The sequence below is a fragment of the Anas platyrhynchos genome, chromosome 4, assembly GCF_047663525.1.
Source record: "Anas platyrhynchos isolate ZD024472 breed Pekin duck chromosome 4, IASCAAS_PekinDuck_T2T, whole genome shotgun sequence".
Taxonomy (NCBI): domain Eukaryota; kingdom Metazoa; phylum Chordata; class Aves; order Anseriformes; family Anatidae; genus Anas; species Anas platyrhynchos.
In genome coordinates, this window is record NC_092590.1 from 68,618,733 (window position 1) to 68,638,815 (window position 20,083).

Here is a 20,083-nt window from a genome sequence, read left to right on the forward strand (position 1 = left end):
TGTTATTCTTAATGTCTAATTCAAATTAAAATATTTTATGATGACAGCTGCATTATTATGCAGGCAACCTCTAATCCCTAAGAACATTTATTTGTTTTACTTGCATATCTCGTAAGTTATATCTCCTTCAAACAATAAACAAATATTGTGTAATTTAGTCATTAGACTCCTACTGGGATTTTTATTTTCTTAATCCCCATTATAGAATTACTGAAAGACACTCTGCATAACGAGAAAAAAGCTTTTCAGAGCACACGTGGCTAAAGGAAATGAAAAGAGAAAAAAATAACAGATTTCTATATAGAACAACAAACATAATTCTAGAAGAAATACTGTGTGACTTCTGAGAAAATCTGCTTCTTTCCATTTTTCTTTTCTTCTTTTTTCTCTTCAAGCTGTTATCTGATAGTCCTGAAATCTGACACAATTCTGGTATATGCTGATAAAAATGTGGGCTAAGGATAATGGCATTACAACAATATAATACAAAACAAATCATATTCAACATTCATCACTTAAATAGAGCTGGATGCAAAAATTAAATCCTCTGTAACCATGGGAAACTAGAAATGAATTTCAACTATATTTTCAGAAACTTCTTACCCAGATATTGCTATCTCATACCCTGTTATTTCCATACACAGCCATAAGCATGAATGTACTTGTAAACAAACACACCTAAGCTGTCTTTTACTAGTATGGAATTATGAGGTTCTACAGAAAATGTTCTATCATCTGTTAACCAGCTTTTAATACTTGGGATATTACAGTAAATACTAGTTACATAAACAGCTATAACTGTTGCAAACACCAGATAGGAAGACAGGGAGTGTCTAAGACTCCAAACGATTTATTATGGTAAGCCTTAGGTTGCTTTTAATGTCACAGAAATGAATGTCTCCATTAATTAGACTCTTTTCAATAAACAAAAAGACTTCTCTGAGCAGATAATTTACTAACTTTCAGAATCTCTTACTGGTGCCTGCAATTAGAAAGAAACATAACAGATTTGCTTAAGAGAATACATCCACTTGTTTCTTTCCTTTCTATAATGCAGCTGTGCATCATGTGAATACTGCATCTGTAATTACTGCAGAACAGATGGTGTAGGTTTAGTTTAAAGTGTATACATTACAACAGCATATGCTGCCAAGTGAGTTCTCAGTCTAACAAGGGACTTTTCTCTCCAGCAGTCTGATCCAACAGTTCATACACAAAGCTCCCTATGAGATTTTTGGTCCACAGGGAATGAAAGATTGGATTTACAGTTTCAGCTTTTTTTTTTCAAATGAAATACAGTAGAAGCTAATAGGGTAGACTTTCTTTCCTATATCAGGGTACTGACCGGGTTTAAGTGCAATAAAAATCTGAGTAGCTACATGATACACTTATAATTACAGTGGTTCTCTGATTCTTGGGTAAATCATAACCGAAATCTTTGGTAAGGTTACTGTAGACTTGGCCACTGTTTGCAGAACATATTCCAAAGCCTAAATTCCTATAAAAATAAATACATCATCTAAAAGGTAGAAAGAAAATACAGTCAGATAAAAATAAAAATTACCAGTAGTTTGTTTTCTTTGATAACACACAGTAGTTTGGTCCATTGCCCAAATCGTTTCTTTCTAAGCAGGAAGGCACAGATTTTGGCATCCTTCACCAGATCCATAGAGGCCTCCTCAGAAGGCCACTGATGTCTCATTTTCTTCCCCTTTCCATCCTCTTCCTCTTCATCATAGGATTCATAAGAGCTGCTCATGGCATCCGAGTCATAATCTTTAAGAAAAGGATTTTTACTCATAAAAGTGTCAAGTTAAAACATTTAGCCATGAAGTATAGTGAAATAATTGAAAAACTCAACGGGGTTCCTTTTGAGTTAAGGCCTTTGTATGTCAGCCATCAACAAACTACTGTTTCAGTGCTTAGTAATATCACTACATTAAGTTAATTGAATAAAAGATGCAGTTCCATTATAAAATTTTACAGAAAACCTGTGATGATGCCTTGGGAATTTTAACTGAAAGAATGAGCTTGGAATAAATAGCTACAATTTTAGGTGGTGTTTCTCCATTCTCATGGAGAAGAAACAATTGGAATATTTTCAATAGCTGAGATTTCATCTAAATATTTCAAGGAAGAAAATCTCTTATTTGCTTTAGCTAGATATTTAGGACACAATTTGGGACACAAAGGAAACCTGCAGCAACTAGGAAGGGAACAAGAGATCAAATGGCTGGAGAGCTCATTCTGAAACAGTCCCTACCTACGTGCAGAGTCACAATGGGTTATACCTAGATATCTGCAACTACAAATCAAGCTTAAATATTCTGATACAATTTGTGGTTTCACAAAGCTTATATAGAATACTTTATCTTCATTTCAAATAGAATATATATATTTCAAGCTCATGAAACTTTTTTTGAAAATGAGTTGTTGTCTTCTGGTCAATTCTACTATGGAGGATTTGGCTTGGGGCAGATCCATGTGGGAAAGTGGTAAATGCCACAGATGATTATCATTAGGAAAATACAACATTTTTTTCACCTATTTTAGAAAAATCAAGGGACAGATGGAAAAATGTAGATTAGATGTTTAAACTGACAGATTTTAAAACATTTATTCCAGAGCATTTATTTTTTTTCATATTTGTTTAAAGGAATGCGTAAGATTTGGTAGAAGTCACCAGACTCTTCTAACTTGCTACCCAAAAAGCAGAAAAAACAAACAAACAAACAAACAAAATGAAAACAAAACAAACAAACAAAAAAAAAAAAAAAAAACCACCAAAACAAGAACCAAACCAAAATGTTCTCCCTCTGACCTCCTTTTGGAGTGGCTATCCACAAACATGCATACAGAAACATCAGGGAATGTTTGGCAGTTCATCGGCCAAACTCAAACACAGAGTAGAATGCCAACCTGTTTGGACTAGAGGAATAACTCTTCATGTGGTGTTACCAATTATGAAGATATAAGATCTAGTCACTCATCATCTTTGGGAAGGCCCTCTTTCAAACGCATGAATGGGCTAACAGACAAACCTAGAGTTGCTCTCCCTCTGGGAACTGGTAGTCTTTCACATAAAGCATTTCATCTTTAACTTCACCCTCTGCCTTTCCAAGAAAAATAATACATAAGTGTCCAAACATAACTTCCTCATCTCTTTTTTGGATTTAGTAGTGAACTTTTGTTGCAGCTACACCGTCATAATGTTCATTTAATGTTTGCTCCCTTTCCACTACCATCGTTTACCTCACTTGTGATATTGTTCCACTTTTGGCAATAAGATTGTACTGAAACTTCAAAATTTGTAAAGGCTGACAAGAAGCAGAACAAGTTACTACTTGTATACAGAGATATGTTAATACTGTTCAGATAGTACTCTGCCAATATTATATACTACCAATTAAATGAAAAAATGCCACCAGAGTAGTATTACTATATCTCACTACATAAGATACTGTCTCTGCACGTGATATTATTGTGTATATGTTCAAGTAAATACACTCTTTGGGTCTTGTAGTGGTGGTGGTGGTGAGAAAGGAGAGACTTTGTAGGAAAAAAATGAAAAGGGTCTGACCAAAATGAAGCAGTTTTGCCTAATCAATAAGGTCTGATTGACTTTAACCATTTATATGTATTCTATTATGGTATGGAAGCCTCCTCGTTACTAATGATATTACAAAAAGACTCAGTGGGAATATTTACCGAAGTTAATTACATCTATGCCAACAGTTATTTAACAATTTATTATTGCTGTTCTTATACTTTTAACATTTCTTTGGAATGGTCTTTATCTCAATCAGTCTATAGGTTAATATAGTTATAATCTTAGGTTAATATAGTGCATTGTTGGGTTATTTTAATTACCACACACACTAGATTCAGTGGAAGTTTTCCTTGAACAGAGATAAATTGCTAATGGAATACTGAGTTTAAAAATAACTTCATTATGGATAAAGAAGAATGGGTGACTTTTAATGTAAATTTTAAAAGGTGATGAATTCAGGACATAAGAATATACATCAAAATCACAGCAGGGCAGATGATAAGTTACAATAGAAAAAAGCATTAGATATCTGGGTATATATATATATATTTATATTGCAGAATTACTAATGAACTTTTAAGACTGATATCTTAAATATTTTTATGGGTTTCGATTGTTAAGTACAATAAGACAGCAGTTTCATACTGTGCCATATTTTTTCCTAAGCAATCCTTTAGCAGTGCTATTAATATTTGTGTTACTAATGTTTTTCTGCCTGAGCATGGCTCATGTTTAATGACAAAACACAAGTCAGCGGTTCACAGGGTATAGCAGGACCACCCATCATGTCCACCCACCAAGGGAGGACATGAGGAGAGGAGTGATTCTGCTGCCCTGCTAAGTTCCTGTAATTACTTTGCATTATATAAAATTCTTTCTTACCTTCAATTTCCTAGGTAAATTAAGAGCTGCCAACTACCCTGGTTTGTTTTTTCATGTTTAGAGCTAATGCACAATGACAAATTTCCCTGCCACACAGTGTACAAATGAATAATTAATGTTCCAAGGTGACTTCTATGCATGTGTTTTAAAGACAGAGATATTATTTTGTTCATTTGCTCTGGTTCAAATAATAAAAACAGCTATAAAATGGGGGCTGATACTCCTTTAATACAAAAAACTAACTGTTAGTGATAAATCAGCCACACAGAAGTAATAAATTACCCCAGCCAATAAAAAAGAGCAGCAAAAGGAACATCTTTTCAATTTGTTAGTACATAGTGACAGTTAACTGGGATGACTGACCCTGTGTACATTCTCACAGCAGTCATTTCATCGTTTCATCAGTGTTCTCATCGTATCTCCTCCGAAGTGCAATCAGTCTTCGGATAACTAGTGGAATTTGGTGAAGAGTGTTTGTGTTGCAGAAGGAAGTTCTGGCATTTAGCTGGGAGACAACCCTTTGGCTTTTGCACTAAACGAGCAGTCATAGAATCATAGAATCATTCAGACTGGAAAAGACCTCTATCATCTACTCCAACTTTTAACCTAGTACTGGCAAGTCCACCACTAAATCATGCCTCTAAGTTCTATATTTAGTCACTGTAATAGTGACACGTTCATCAAGCATGGCTTATGGGAGCTAGTATGAATGATTTATCCCTATCCAAAATACATCATCAGAAATGCTGCAGATCACATCCTGTCAATAATCACTCACTTTAGAAAAGTTTTTTTTTTTTCTTTCTACTTTGGCAAGTAATTCAGTGCAATAGGAACTTACCAGGAGATCTGCAGACCAACACCAAGTTCTAAGGCATCTACATTTACACTATTGGTAGGTTAGAGGGTTTTACTCCGGACAATACTTAACTCTGGATCCCTGGTAAAAATGTCCCCATCATATTCATGCTTCAAATATATCCAAAGGATTAATGGCTATATCAGACTCTCTGTCTCCAATAGCAGTCAAAACACATGTGCACCTCACTTGGAGCTCCAGGTTTAGTTTCCTCTAAAAGGAGCCTTGTTTGTACACACCAAAACAGCTGTGCACACTAAAACAACCTATGGCAGTAAGGACAATTAAACCACACATACGACACACTATGATGGCATTAAAAGAGATGTAGCTGTTGAACGCTAAAAAAAGCCGAAGGACACTAGAATTAGCATTTGTCCTGAAACTGATCTGTATACACTACTCACTGGAAGTGATGTACTCAGGAGCCTTCCCAGGACTAAGTGGCACTGCCTCTTCATAATAGCCTTCAGGAAGGGAAGATGTTGGTAATGGTGGAGGCCCATTATCTGGTGGCTAAAGGAAGAAAAAAAGGACAAAAAAAATCAGAAAGCAATTAAAGGTGTTAAAATAAACATTGTTGAAACATCTGCTCATTATCAGTTTACAAGTAACACATATATACATATAGTCAGGACTAGCTGCTGGGTTTATATATATAACTATGTAACTATATCTTACTTTAACTATCTCTAAAGCCAAGGCTCTGGAGGAGTGAATTAGATGTTGACCTTTGAATAAGACATGAAGGGTAGCAGCATTTAGAAGGAAAAAAAAAAAAAAGCCTTAATCTCAAGCTCCTTTTATGACCTAAATCTCAAGCTCCTTTTATGATGCTATAATTAAACAGTAATAAGTAGAGGTTGAGATTTGTAGATGTGAACTGACTTATTTATGCTTCAAAACATAATGATACACTTCACAACCTATCATTATTGCCAATCCCTTTACCTCTGTTCATGGAAAGGAAGCAGAACCTTCTTGCATGTACTTCAACTGATGTCCTTCAGGGATATAAATACTATACAATCTAACATGTTGAAAAGATATAGTTCTCTATTTAAGGACTACAAATGTAAAGGATCTATTTACCAAAGTGATTTACATACATAAGACATTTTATAGTGTTGAGGCTTATTTATTAGTATTCTATATCTAAAATAATTCATATTATAGTAGCAAGCATCACTTTGGTTGTACAGTTTAGAAAAGTTAAATAGCCTGATCTGGCGGAGATCAAGGATATATAACCTAGACCATGTTTTAATGATGCATTCTGTTTTTCAATGGCAAACCAATTCTTAATATAGACATTAATTTTTAAAATGTACCTCTACTTGGTGAAAACTGAGCTACACAAATGATGAATAGCTTGGAACATCAAGAAACTATTATATGATAAAATAAATATTTCAAATACCAGGTCAAATTCTGAAATGCTTCTTTTCTAAATATAAGCCTGTTTTAAATTTAAAACTGACCAACTACTGGTATGTTGATATAGTAAAAAAGTAAATTTAGTACTCAGACTTTTTCCATATGACTTTACTGTTCTATTTCTTTAGCAAGAACCAAAACAACTGCATTTTATAGAACACATTCATATTTGCCATAAGTTTTTAGATCCATATATTCATATTGGAGGAAATACTTCAGTCTTTTTTCCAATACCAGTGGTTTATTGCATTATTACAAAAATGTAACTTGTAAGCAGAGTCTCATTTCTGCAGTAACAGTTTTTGAATACATCTTTGCCATGTAATGAAGCAGCTGTAACGGTGTTTGTCTTCATTGGACCAATCCACTCAACATCAGGAAAACAGAGATATCTAAGTAAGAAATTAGTCACGTGGGCTTTACTTATGGACAAACGTTTCTAGAGCACAGTTCAGATCTCAGGTGGGCTGAATAGTCTAGGAGAGACATAAATCCTTTTTCCATGGAACATAGGTGAAGGCACAGTGACTATGTTCCTCTTTGGCTATAGGCCTATAATTACCTGAGAGGGATGTGAGCATTAATAACATGTGACACTGACTGTTTTGAAATTAGTTCCTTGGCACTTTCAGGGACGGATTCATCTTTCCACATTTCATAGCCAGACACCTAATTCTCAACTACTCAGCAAGATGAGTAGTACCAGTCTTAGAGCGCTCTGTAGTTACATTTATATGCAGTAGGTTATTCTGCCTCATGGGTACATGCTTATGAATTCCCAGTTGGCACAAAGGCAAGGAATAAATCTGTACTTCAGAAGATTGAGCACCAACTTGCCATTGAACACTAAGCTGTCCAGTAAAATCAAGAATTTCCATATGACTAATGAACTGATTTGTGCCTAAACACAAACATTCTTGGCTGGATTGACATTTACACTAATATTATTTCTATATCAAATGATGTAGCAAACTTAGTATGTCACAGTCAATTACAGTTAAGAGACAGCATTTACTGTTATCTGCAGTGTGAACCAAATGAGTTTTCATCACAGACCAGTTTTGCTAGAGAAATTATCTGTCAAATAAGCAAAATGATGAAAAAATACAACTTTTACTGTAGATTCCTTGTGATTCTGCTAAAAAAACACAAATTGCAAATCTGCACATCATCACAAAATAAATGAGCCTTTCAAGGTTACCTGCTGCTGTGCAACAGGCATAAGGGACATTACATAATATTACATGTTAGTTAATATTGGAAAATTGACAGCACATTGTGAATTTTACCCTACACCCTACACACATAGTCAGGTCTGTGTGGCTAGAACTGTTGGGTGCAATAGGGAGAACTTCCTCAAAAGAGTATGCATTTTCTTCTTTCAGGCAGGTGGGCAGAGCCTTGCTCAACTGAGTCAGGGTCAAGGCTTATTCCTAGGGCAGTGCAGATTCATACCACCCCTTTCATAGGACAGATATATTAATATCTTGGTCTAGCCTTAAACTATTTTCCCTGCCAGGTGTGTAGATGATATATGAAATTCCTATCATTATTAAACCTAATTCACCCAGGAAATACCCATCCTGAGAGTCATTCCAATTTTGACTTGACATAGCAACAAGGTTTCAAAGCTATCTTTTACCAGAAATAAATAAGAGGTTCCAATAAAGATCAGGAAAAAAAAATACTTGTTTTTAGACAAAATGTTATTCAGAAAGAAAGAAAAAAGGAAATGAAACACAAATGGTGCTTGTCTGAATTCGACCCTGCTGGAGCACCAGTTACTTCACGCAGCTGGGGCGGGCTGGGCTGTGCAGCCAATGTCAACACAGATGGAATCCATTGCTGAATTAACCGGCCCTTGGTTTTGAAATGCATTTTGCAGTGCTCACTATAACAAAGTTGAAAACAATTATAAAAAGATTTCATTTTCACCGAAAATAAATAAATAAATAATATATATATATATATATATATATATATATAAGGAGAAACAGAAACATCCAAAATTGAATACTTTCTGATTAAAGCAGGCTGCTTTAATATTGAAAGAAAATCCAACAGATTAAATACAAAATAAAAATACCTCATTCAAATCTGTATCATAAACAGCTACATCTTCAGGGAGCTATGGAACATGTATATCTTTGAGCATCCAGAAATATAAAAAATACATGTGAGCATTTTGATATTACTTACTAATATTTACAGTGCTTTACTTATTTTACTATTGATAGTTGTATTGCCTAATGTTTTTAACCTGGCAGTTTTTCAGTGGAAGACCTGTGGTTAAGTTATGAATTATGAACTGGAATAATTCTTGATTGAATAATTTTTCATTAGTTTATCTGAAAATAAAAAGTCCATAAAAACACTAAACTATTTACATATCATATAAAAGGATTAAGTCTCAAAAAACAACAACAACAACAACAACAACAACAAAAAAACAGCAACCACAGAACATGTGTAGTTTGAGTGGTATCAGGAGGAAAGACCTGGCAACCTGCAAAGAAAGCATTAGCAAAAATTTCTGCTTTTATTTTTTTACAACAGACCACAGGGAAGAAAATGAGAGAATGCTGCCTTTCAAGAACAAATACTCTTGTTCAATAACAGGAATAAGAACCGAGTTAGAAAAAAAAATACCGTTATTTTTTATATCACTGAAGGAAAAGGGACAAAAATGAGTTAGATATTGTTGCCCAGAATAACACCAGTGACACTGAAAAAACAGATAAAGATGTTTGACAGGAGCTGGGTCTGAGACAAAATGAGAGATGGTTTATTTGAAATGAAGACTCATAAGGGGTGATAATTATATTACAGAACTGAGATCTCTGAAGACAGTAAAGACTGGGTTGTTCCATGGATGCCCAAAAACAATTTACAGGAGAGATTGCTCAGAGAAAGAAAAAAATATCTCCAAATAAGCAATACTTACCTGGACATGAAAACTCACTATTCTACTGGATACTATGACACAGACTTAGTGGAAACATTAATTTTATGGTCTATTATGGTCTACCTCTCCACCTGCCCCTCTGTGTTCCACGGACCACAAATGAACTATTTCTTTCTTTATCCTAGGATAGATAATACTTCATTTCCCTCTTTTCCCTCTTCTGTCCAGGGGTTACCAAGGTTACCAAGGTAGGTAATAACTTCTTTTTTTTTTTTTTTTTTTTTTTTTAGGGATGGTCTATCTGATACCTGCTGAGGATATGCTAGCATATAATGTGAAAAGTTGTATAAAAGGCAGAGGAGAAGAAATGTCATCCTCCACAGTTTGAGGTTATAAAAGCACTTTACACCCCAATGAAGCCTTACACTATGTAGGAAATAGAAAGAAACACCTCTGTTCATGCAATGATTTAAGATGTGAAAGTTTACTGTGAAAAGCAGTGACTTTAACAGAGGAAAAGACTGTCAGTACACCCATGCTGGAGCCAAGGGCTGCCAGCAATTCCACAGCCATGCTCACACATGTGTTATTAGATCAGCCACCAGTTCAGATCCAGCTGGACTGTAGAGCCAGCTGCTACGTTACCCCTCAATGCTGCAAAGCAGCAACATGACACTGGAAGAGTGGTCACACACTGGTGATGCATAATAAAGTTATTCAGAAGGCAGCAGGCAAATGTGGGCTTTCAAGCGAAGTCTTTGACACATGCATGTGCCATTTGTGCCAGAGCAAGCTTCGAACTGACCTCCGTACAGCCCTGTGGCATCCTCAGCCTGGGAGGGGGAGGAGGGCTCATGCAATTATGATCCCGCTCCCCAGATGTAAAAAAAAAAGTGAATGTCCAGATGGCAAAACGAATTGAGAAATTGAGCACCAATACAATTGGCAAAATTCCTGACGGTACATTTCAACGAGGCTTCATCACACTGCAGTAAAGGCTGGAAATTGGGCATGAGTACTCACCACACACTTGGACTTGGTATGAAAGACTTTAGAAAAACTCAGAATCACTAAGGCACTAAAAATAAACTGGCTGTTTATTGCCAGCACTTGAGGACGTGGATGGACCATGGGTTTTTCAGGTCAAAAATGCTGACTACATGGGATATTAAGAGCATGTTGAGCTGTGCAGGAGTGAAATATTAGCCTGAGTACAAAGATGCAGAAGACAAGGAGAATTCTTCATGTGACCACAGCCTTATATTCCAAGGTTTCAATTTTCAAGGTTGACAATTTCTCAGGTTGTCATCTGGACCCTAAGAAACTGGGAGCCAAATAACATGAAAAAAAGTCTAACAATTCAACTTTTCAGACTCTGAGCACATCTGACAAAGGACAGCAAACCAGCCAGCCACATAACAAACAAGTGTGGCTCATAGGACTAGTGAGGAGTAGTAAGAGGCTCTTGTAGTCTCCAAGATGAAATAAGGCTTTTCCTACTGCAAAATTATCAGCCAATGGCATTTGATAGTCTGGTGTTTACAGATACAGAAGAGATGAATGTGCTCAGAGAAGCAATCAGGTGCAGGATTGTGTACTAGTGGAAGTGACCACCAGGCAGAGGATGAACATAAGCACAAGCAAAGCTTGTGTTCAGGATGATTCTGAACAGCGGAAGATTTAAGACGAATAGCAAGGTACAGGCTTGCACATTGCTTCTGAGAGTGGAAATATGTCTGAGACTGCCTAGGAGTGTGCCTGCTGACACAGGAGTGAATATCTAATTAAAGGTATCTCTGGAAAAGTGATTAGTATTTACAGTGACTACAGATTCCAGCCTCAAAAACCACAACCTGATGATGGGGAAAGGATCTGAACAGACTTAGTCACAGTTAAAGAATGACTCAAGGCGTCCCGTGGCTCCACAATTTGATCTGAAAACTGTCTGGAGAGTACTTATACGGGAATCACACCAGGACCAGAGTTACTTAATTAATTTGCATTTAATTCATCGATATTTAAGATATTAAATAAAACTGAGAAAACTGCAGCACAGGATGAACCATGGGAAGAGTTTCACCCCAAATCTATGGAAGGCAGAAGTGAAAATAAACAGCAGACCCCATGTAAGTAACAGAAGATCTAAAGAAATAAAAAGAAAATGCAAAAAAGAATGAGGCAGAAACACAAACAGGGTATCTCTGTTTCATTCAGATTCTGTAATAAAAGATTATTACACAACTATTTGGAACTGTCACTCAGACTAAACAAAAGTTGTCTCATATGGAGCAAAGGGTCTGGGTGTAGCAAGAAATGGTCTTTAATTAATTCTGAGAAACATTTTCATGTGTATTACATGAGAAAGAAGAAACTGAATTTAAGCAGCACAGAGCCCTCAGTCAGAGGTGGTTATTCTAGGTCAAATAAGTACCTTATTCCCCAGTCACTTTCCTACTCCACTTTATAAGCTCATTCAGGTGCTTGTGCAGACAAGACAAGCAGCACTGTGAATAAAGAAACACTATTTCCTCTGGAGCAATATTCTCTAAGGGCCTGAACTGCATCAAACAAAAACGAGAGACTTTGGTACTTACTGGCCTAATTTCATAGCTTCCTTTTACAAAGGTCAAAGACCACGAGCATCTAGTATAGACAGAGAAGAGATCATATAGCTTCACAATGATCATAGGAAGAATCTGGTGTAAAAAAGTTCCATCCTACTCTAAGCCCAAAGAGCTCATCCAGTTTAAATGCAAATTCTGGGTAAAGGTTGTTGGGAACAGTCATTTTGTCAGATTAGACATCAAGAAAGCTTTGAAATATTGTGATGGTCACTGTTATAAAGGCACTGTTATAAAGGAAATTGTTGTAACTAAAACTTTTCTGTGATACCATTTGCAAATCAACATAAATAATCAACAATAATACACCAACCCTACCCAGAGAAAATGGGAATGGCAAATGTGGTGTCCTGCAAGAGAAGATCAACACATACACAAAAGCAACCAACCAAAACAAACAAACAAAAAAGACCAAACAAACAAAAAAACACAGCGGCTTATTCCTTATTCAATCACATATATAAACACTGGAAATATTCCACAATGAAATCATGCCCTGAGGACAGCTCTTCTGGTCACTTCTGGTCAAACCTGAATATGAAACTAGAGCATAGGAGAAATACAGATAATGGAAACTAGTTCAGCAGGATCAAACTATACTGCAAAACAGAAACTAACAGAGCCTGTCTTACATGCAATGTATAGAAATGAAACCTGAGAAGAATATGACTGTGATTTCAAATGACAAAGGATTTACCAAAGTGAGGAAAAAAAACCTACTTAGACATAAGGACAATGGCTGACAACGAACATGGTGGAACAGCCTTTTGAATTGAAATAGTGGTTTAAAGAAACCTAAAATGGTAAGAAATAGATTTTGTTAAGTTTCTGAAAGAGCTTATGTGTTAATTACCCGCAGTAAGAGCAACTGGACTCAATAATCAAAAAGGACCTTCTAGTTGTTCCTTCATTACTGAAGGTCTTGTTCATTCAGATTGAAGCTACTGGCCAGCTCTGAAAGAAACAATTGAGTTTCTTGTTGAATTGTTTATTTTTGCTTCTAAAAACTTTTTACGAGGAAAAAAAGCTCCAAAGCCAACACTATTTTAAGATTATTTTTTAATAAGTACTGAGAATAACAACTGATTTCCAGTATCAGAAGAAAAAAACAAGATGAAACAAAGATTCCTAAGTACCCACCTGGTACACAACTCTTGCTTTTGCTGTCACAAGCCTAACTGCACATTTGAGAAAATCTTGGAAGACTGGCACTTTTTGTTTGTTTGTTTGAAGAATGATTAATACAACTGGTGATATATCACCTTAAAAATCCTTTTGATTTCAGGATGATTTTTTTTCTCCAAGGACACTATTTCCTTTCAGCATTTTCTAATAAATATCTGAGAGTATACCTGACAGGCAGCCAGATAAAGGGGGGCTGTCATATCACTTCTCCTCAATAGGAAGCCCATTTATATGAAACACTCCTACAGTGTGACTGTGTATGTTGCAAGAAAGGGTTGGAGGAAGATGACCTATGCTTTTGATTTATATCTACAGGGGTTCTGGCATCTTGCTGGACACTTGTTGCAGTTAAATAATTATTAAATTGACAATATTCCAGGAAAAACAAAACATATATCCAATTTTACTGTGAAAATCATGCAAAAGAGCTAAGGATGCTGTTCGTATTTGATTTTCTTGGACTGCACAATGTGCTGAAATCACTGAATGTCAGATGTACTACGACAACCAAATGCTTGGAGGCTAGAAGTATTCTGTCACTGTCATGCTGTGGATAATTTATGCCAGTATTCCTCCGGCACGTCAGAGCAGCAGGACATAGCGGATATTATTCTCTTGCCTTAGTGTAAAATGGACTTCAAGGCAACTCGGTGATAGCGCAGTGATGGGATCCTAGTTATTAAACCCTGGCAGCACTGTGAGGGCTACACACAGAGTATTAACTTTCTTATTGCTCCAAATCCCCCACTGCTGCCTGTCCTTTCACTGCAGGGATATATCATAAAAGTGAGTGCTGATTTGGAGAGGGAGAAAGCAGGCTAAAAGAATGGAGAAGCATCTCAACTTTATTTCAAAAGATGATCTTCTCTCTCATATCCAAGCAAGAGTTGAGTTGTGCAGCGGACTCAGACATGCCTCTCATGGTCATGTTTTTTATCTGAAGCTTTTACTTTGCTGGCCATCTGAAGGAGCTGTCTGCATGGGCTAAAGCATGGGAGGATTTGTGCTTTCTAAGCCTGACAGAAAGTCTGCTAGACCAGATGTGGGCAAGGGAATGTATACAAAGAATTTCTAAGAGAGCATGTGATTTATTCAAGTACATGTAAGGTCCAATTTTGTCCCTGGATTTTAAGACCTGGTCCAAAGCCCACTGAGTCCAGGAAAATTCTCTGGGCTTTAACACATTTTAATAACTGGAGACTTCACTTTAAATATTAACAACATGTCTCTAAATAAAATGAATTTTATGATCTTTGTTCATAGGCTGATGAATAATAACAAAACTGATATAAGATTTGGCCTGAGCAAATATGCAGGTCTATTTACAGATCTGAAAAGGAAACCTCGCACAGCACCTGCCCACACATAATTCTGGCTCCTGGCACTACTTTAAGGAGGATTGAATTCCTTCCCACCCACACATCTTTACATAAGTAAAAGCTTAAACATCAATTCAGACTAAACATTTTTGAATGCACAATCCCTTGAGTGCCATAAAAAGAAACAGTGGTGTAAATGAAACTTTAATTTTCCAGCATGCTCAATAACTGATGTGCTAAAAACTTAGATTTTAAACAGTGCATAGCTTATTTAAAGTTATTGATTTCCACTTCCAGTAAATTGCTGTGTTCCAGCAGCATATTGTGTTTCTACCGGAGGCTGAGACCAACTGGAAGAACCTGGTCTCTGTGCTGAATGGTTGACAAAAGGTGACATGTAATATGACTTCTAACTTGCAGTGTGAAGAAGGGCACCTTGGAGCAGAATTTCCTATCCTCAGGTGAGCCCAATGGTTTCCTTTCTCCAGGCAGATGCTTTCTGTGAAAGCATCTTCTGTGAAAAGTCTTTATGAAAGGCAGGACATTGGTGTCACTGAGCAATGTAATTATGTACAATTTCTATAGAGACTGACAGCATCATCTACCGATTTTTAGGAGCCCGTTGATTAAGAGATTAAAAATCACTATGCAGGAGCTTTAATGGAAGGGAAAAATAGATCTTAGCCACTATCACGGATGTCCAGCCTGGTGTACAAAGAAAGATAATGCAACAGTCTCTGGTCATATCTAATGATAATGAGGGTCTACCAAAGAAGCCTCTAGCAGTGAAAGGTTTAAAAAAAAATAAATCAATTCCATTGTCTCAACATAACTTCAGGATAATTTTTTAACAGTCAAATTGGGGTTTGAGCTTGCACCAATGTTCAAAAGTCAAAAAGCTGATAGTTTTGCCCTTCCCTTCTGGCTCCACCTGATCTTTTGCAGGACAACAGCAGTCTGTCATCTCTTTCACAAATTATGATCTCGTAGTGTCTTAAAATAGCATCACTCATAGCCTATATTTGGATAACAGAAGACAAAAAGAAGCCTGGAACATTTTCCAGCTGATCTCAAAGTGGTACCAACACCAGAAATGGAGGCACAGACCACCACTGCCTGACAGCATCAATAGGATTACAGGAAAAGTGGCCAAAATGAGCTTCCACCACTACAGAAAACAAACACAGCTCAGCTTCATAACTTCACCGAGATGGAAGTGCCTGCAGTGTTACTCTCAGGTCAGAGGGAAGGGCCATGTCCAAACTCCACTTTGCCAGACTCAGCATAGCAAGAACATGCCCCATATCAACCATCTCTAATTCTGTCAATTTCTACATTAATTAATCACTTTATCTCAGAGAACTATTTTTGTTATTTTGAAATCCAAACTGAATATAACTCCTGCAAAACAGCGGTGACCTACTGGACCAAATTCATACTTCACAACATTTCGTTCAGTGAAGCAGCACCAACTTCAAGGGAATTTTCACGTCAGTATATGAGAAAGGAAATGTAGGTCAGTTGTCTTTAGAACAACAATTTGACTCTTCAGAGGCAATTTATTAAACTGAACCTACACAAATATGAAAGAATAAGGAACTCAATTGGCTTGAGTTTATGAAGCTCGCACCTACAGTCTGCATTTCAAATTCATGTGTACTTTGCATAATTTTCCTCCTTCTCATCAACAACTTGCCTTGTAATTTATGCTACATGCATCTTGAATTAAAGAAAAAAAAAATCATTTTCAGGCACTGTTAACCATGAAATGGATTCTCAAGGTTTCCCTGCATATTAATAAGACCACTTTTGCATCCACTCAAATCTGTGCATAATGATTTTCTAACATTCATTTTACTTGAATTCTGAAACAATATGTATGGCTCTCAAAATGGATGTTTCTAGCACAAACATTCCCTTTCTATAATGGTTTGAGAATACTTCTTTACATTACATAGAATTGAAATTTAAAAAAGAAAGAAATCTTGTTCCAGGTCACAAATCAGCAGCTGGCAGCACTTAGAAACAAAATATGGTTAAGATATTTTATATAATATCCCTTTTTATTTTTAATTTGTTCAGCAGTATCTAGTATTATTCACTTTCAAAAGGATGGCCAAGAGTTTGATCTGATAAGTTAGTACTTATCTTCACAAGTTGTTATTGGCTTATGAAATAGGGAAGCTGCTTAAACATCTGGGCAGAGATGCAAAAACAGAGTAACACATTAAAATGAAGAAGAATGCTTTCAGTTTTTTGGAGTCTTCTGCCTCCATCATGAGAAGACAGACTGCTAATCTGTAAACTGCACATGTACTTCATGCCTCAGACAAATGAATGAAGGCCTCCTCAGTACAGCTTTAGATTGTCCTTATCAATACATACACTTTTCCACAAATTAATAAAAAGATGGATAATTCATCAGTATTAAGGCTAAGACTATGTTAACCCTTCAACAGGATAGACCATTATTTGCATATGCTTCTCTGAAAAAAAAAAAATATGTTGCAAATGTTTTCTTCAAATCTAAAATAGTAACAGAGCGGTAACAGAGGAGAATTAAAACTTGTTTATAGTTTACTGTTTAACAAGACAGCTGCTCCCAACTGCAGGAATTGAATTTGCAGACAGTAAACATATAAACATCACTAAGAACTTAAACTGCTGCTTGTTCTGCAGGGAATTTCTTACCAAGAGACCAAGCACAGAAGGGCACCAAGGACTTTATGAAAAAAAGAAGCATTCTTTCTGGACTTTAAAACTCTACACTTCTTAATTCATGAATGTTCTCATAAGACTTGATCCAGGAAAAGCTGGTCCTTAAAATCATAAGAAACTGGCTAGGACCCATGATCTCCACAAGACAGGCCAATCTCTGAATACAGCATTAAGTTGCTTGGGCTTTTGTGCTCTAATTCTGAAAACTGCCAAGGACTGCAATTCCACAGCTCTTGCAGGTGACCTATTCTTTGGTTTATTTCACCACAGGGGATTTTTTGCCTTCTCTTCGGCAAGTTGATCCCAATTTCCTCAACCAGAGTGGAGCTGAGAGGAATAATCATTTCCTTGGACACACAGGCTCCTTCCCTTTGTAAGCATTTCTGCTAGTGCTTACCACTAAAATATTCTCTCATATATATTTATGTACTTAAATTAACACTCACCAGCCACTGCTGAGGTATTTCTGGCAGAGGCATTTGAGGAGGTGCTGGCAAACTGTTGGCAACTTCTGTTTTCTGCACATGTTCTTTTATTTCAAAACCTGTGGAAGAGCAAAACATGTCACTTAATGCTTAGGTGGATACACATTTTTTTCTACATGAGGACACTACCATCACACACTGGAATCTGACATGTAGTCCTGCTCACAACCTACTTCCTAAACCTGTTTACTGAGGAAGAACTGGAAGAATGGTAGGAATTCAGGAATTTAATCAAGCAGAACAAGCACATACTTACTATATACGATAATGACATATATGATATTTGGATTAACAAATACCAGACAGAGAAAAAATTTACAGGAAATCGTGCTGAACTGCCTACCCATCTGGAACTGAAAGACATAAAATTCAAACAATTTGCCTGGCATCTATTACAGAGATAAAACCATTGATGAGGGGAAGATAGCATTCTTGTGAATGTCTGAATGGCAACATGGAGCAAATTAAACAGGGTCCCCGCCCTCCCTGGGGAAAGAGGAGTGACCTACTACTTCCATGTTTTCTTGGCATAACCATTTAAATCCCAGTCAAACACACTTCATGGTATTGTTTATTTTTCTAAAAATCAAAAGCAAGATTAGGGTGCATCTCAATGCTCTGACAAAAAAATCAGTCAATGGGATGGATGTACCCTGTGCACACCTAGACTGAATTTAGCTCCTCATGTTTAGTTAAGTTGGTCAAGATCACATAATTTTCAAAAATATAATCAATGATGAAATGTTTCTAGTCATAATAACCCAGTCCATTGTCTGTGAAGTCCTGGATTGAAAATCAACACTGATAAAATAAACTGCCTCTAAGGGCCATAGAATCTTCTTTCTTCCTACAAAAGAAGAGGTGATTAGTCTTGAGAAACATTCCTCTTTTTTTTTTTTTTTTTTTTTTGATATATCTTTCATTTGTTATTCTTTATGTAGGATCAATTCATTCTATGACTGCTATCCATATCCAAGTCCACCATACAACCAAAAGTCAAATATGAAGTACATTTTACTGGGGAGAAAAAAAAAAAAATAAATGTTTTTTAAGTGGGTTCTACTACTTCTGTAAATCTAGTTTCTCCCCAAAACTATGTTTGGTGAAGCATGAACCTGCTCTTCTAATACTTGTATTCTTCTACCAAACTACACAACAAAGTCAGCATTATAGATTTGTAACAGCAAGACCCTTTAAGGAAAACAGGCAACAGTGATGGTCATATTAAATGACTGAATCTATTAACAGTTCTTACTCCAAAATAAACTATTTGTGTCTTTGCCTTTTAGAAGTCTGAGTTTCAGAAGGAAAAGCCAAGTGTTTTCTCCAGGCCTACAGTACATTGGGCATACCAAGATTCAGGAAGAAAAACAAAGTTTATAGTTTTGCCAGCTCATCAGAGTAACCACTGATTTGGACATGGTGCAGGCTAAGGTCCAGCAACCTGAAGAATATATCTGACTGGCCCAGTACGCTCTGGTTGGTGGACATGAAGTGAAGATAATGGTGTGCAGTTAGGAGATACATAACACAAGGCAAAAGATTTCTGAAGAACTCCACAAGTAAGAACTCACTGAAAAGAAAGCTACAGTTTAAAGTGTTTTACCAAAATCGAACTTTATAATAATTTCCACACCTTTACAAAGAAAAACTTAATTGTTAACTTCCAGATGTTAGAAAGAATCCAGGCAGTTCACAGCTGCACTGATCCTTCATTGCCTTTCCCTGTTGTTCTTAAGTGGTTTGCTTCAGCAATTGAAATACACTGTTGGATTCAGGCAGTTGATTTTTGCAAATGCCTATAAAGAGTCTGAACTCAGCACAGACCTCAGGCCTGTGAAACCATGCCAGCGATCTGAGAGCTCTCATGGAGTTATGTGGGTGGAGTAAAGCAACATCTTGAAAAACAGACTCGGAATGACAGTTCAGCTCAGTTACAGAGTACTGAGGGTTTATGTGCCTTTTACTGCTTTTAATTTTAATGAAGAGATGAATAGTTTCAAAGGAATGGGAGTACTGAATGTTACAGTTGATAAAAAAAGCAGCAGGGTCATCTCCGTTGATGTGCATGACTCCCTCTGTAGTTTCAAACACACTTTAAGCCGGAATGAATGGCTGAGCT

General features: G+C 36.5%; 1 protein-coding gene across 5 annotated transcripts in view; it reads right to left on the reverse strand.

The window, feature by feature from the left end:
* Positions 1-20,083, reverse strand: part of AFAP1 (actin filament associated protein 1) — a 117,715-nt gene that overhangs the window by 42,099 nt on the left and 55,533 nt on the right. For all 5 annotated transcript variants that reach the window (XM_072037802.1, XM_038178797.2, XM_072037801.1 and 2 more), the window contains 3 exons: positions 17,923-18,020; positions 5,699-5,807; positions 1,565-1,776 (listed from right to left, as the gene is read on the reverse strand). In XM_072037802.1, the coding sequence (XP_071893903.1) occupies positions 1,565-1,776; positions 5,699-5,807; positions 17,923-18,020 (419 nt within the window). The remainder of the gene's footprint in view (positions 1-1,564; positions 1,777-5,698; positions 5,808-17,922; positions 18,021-20,083) is intronic.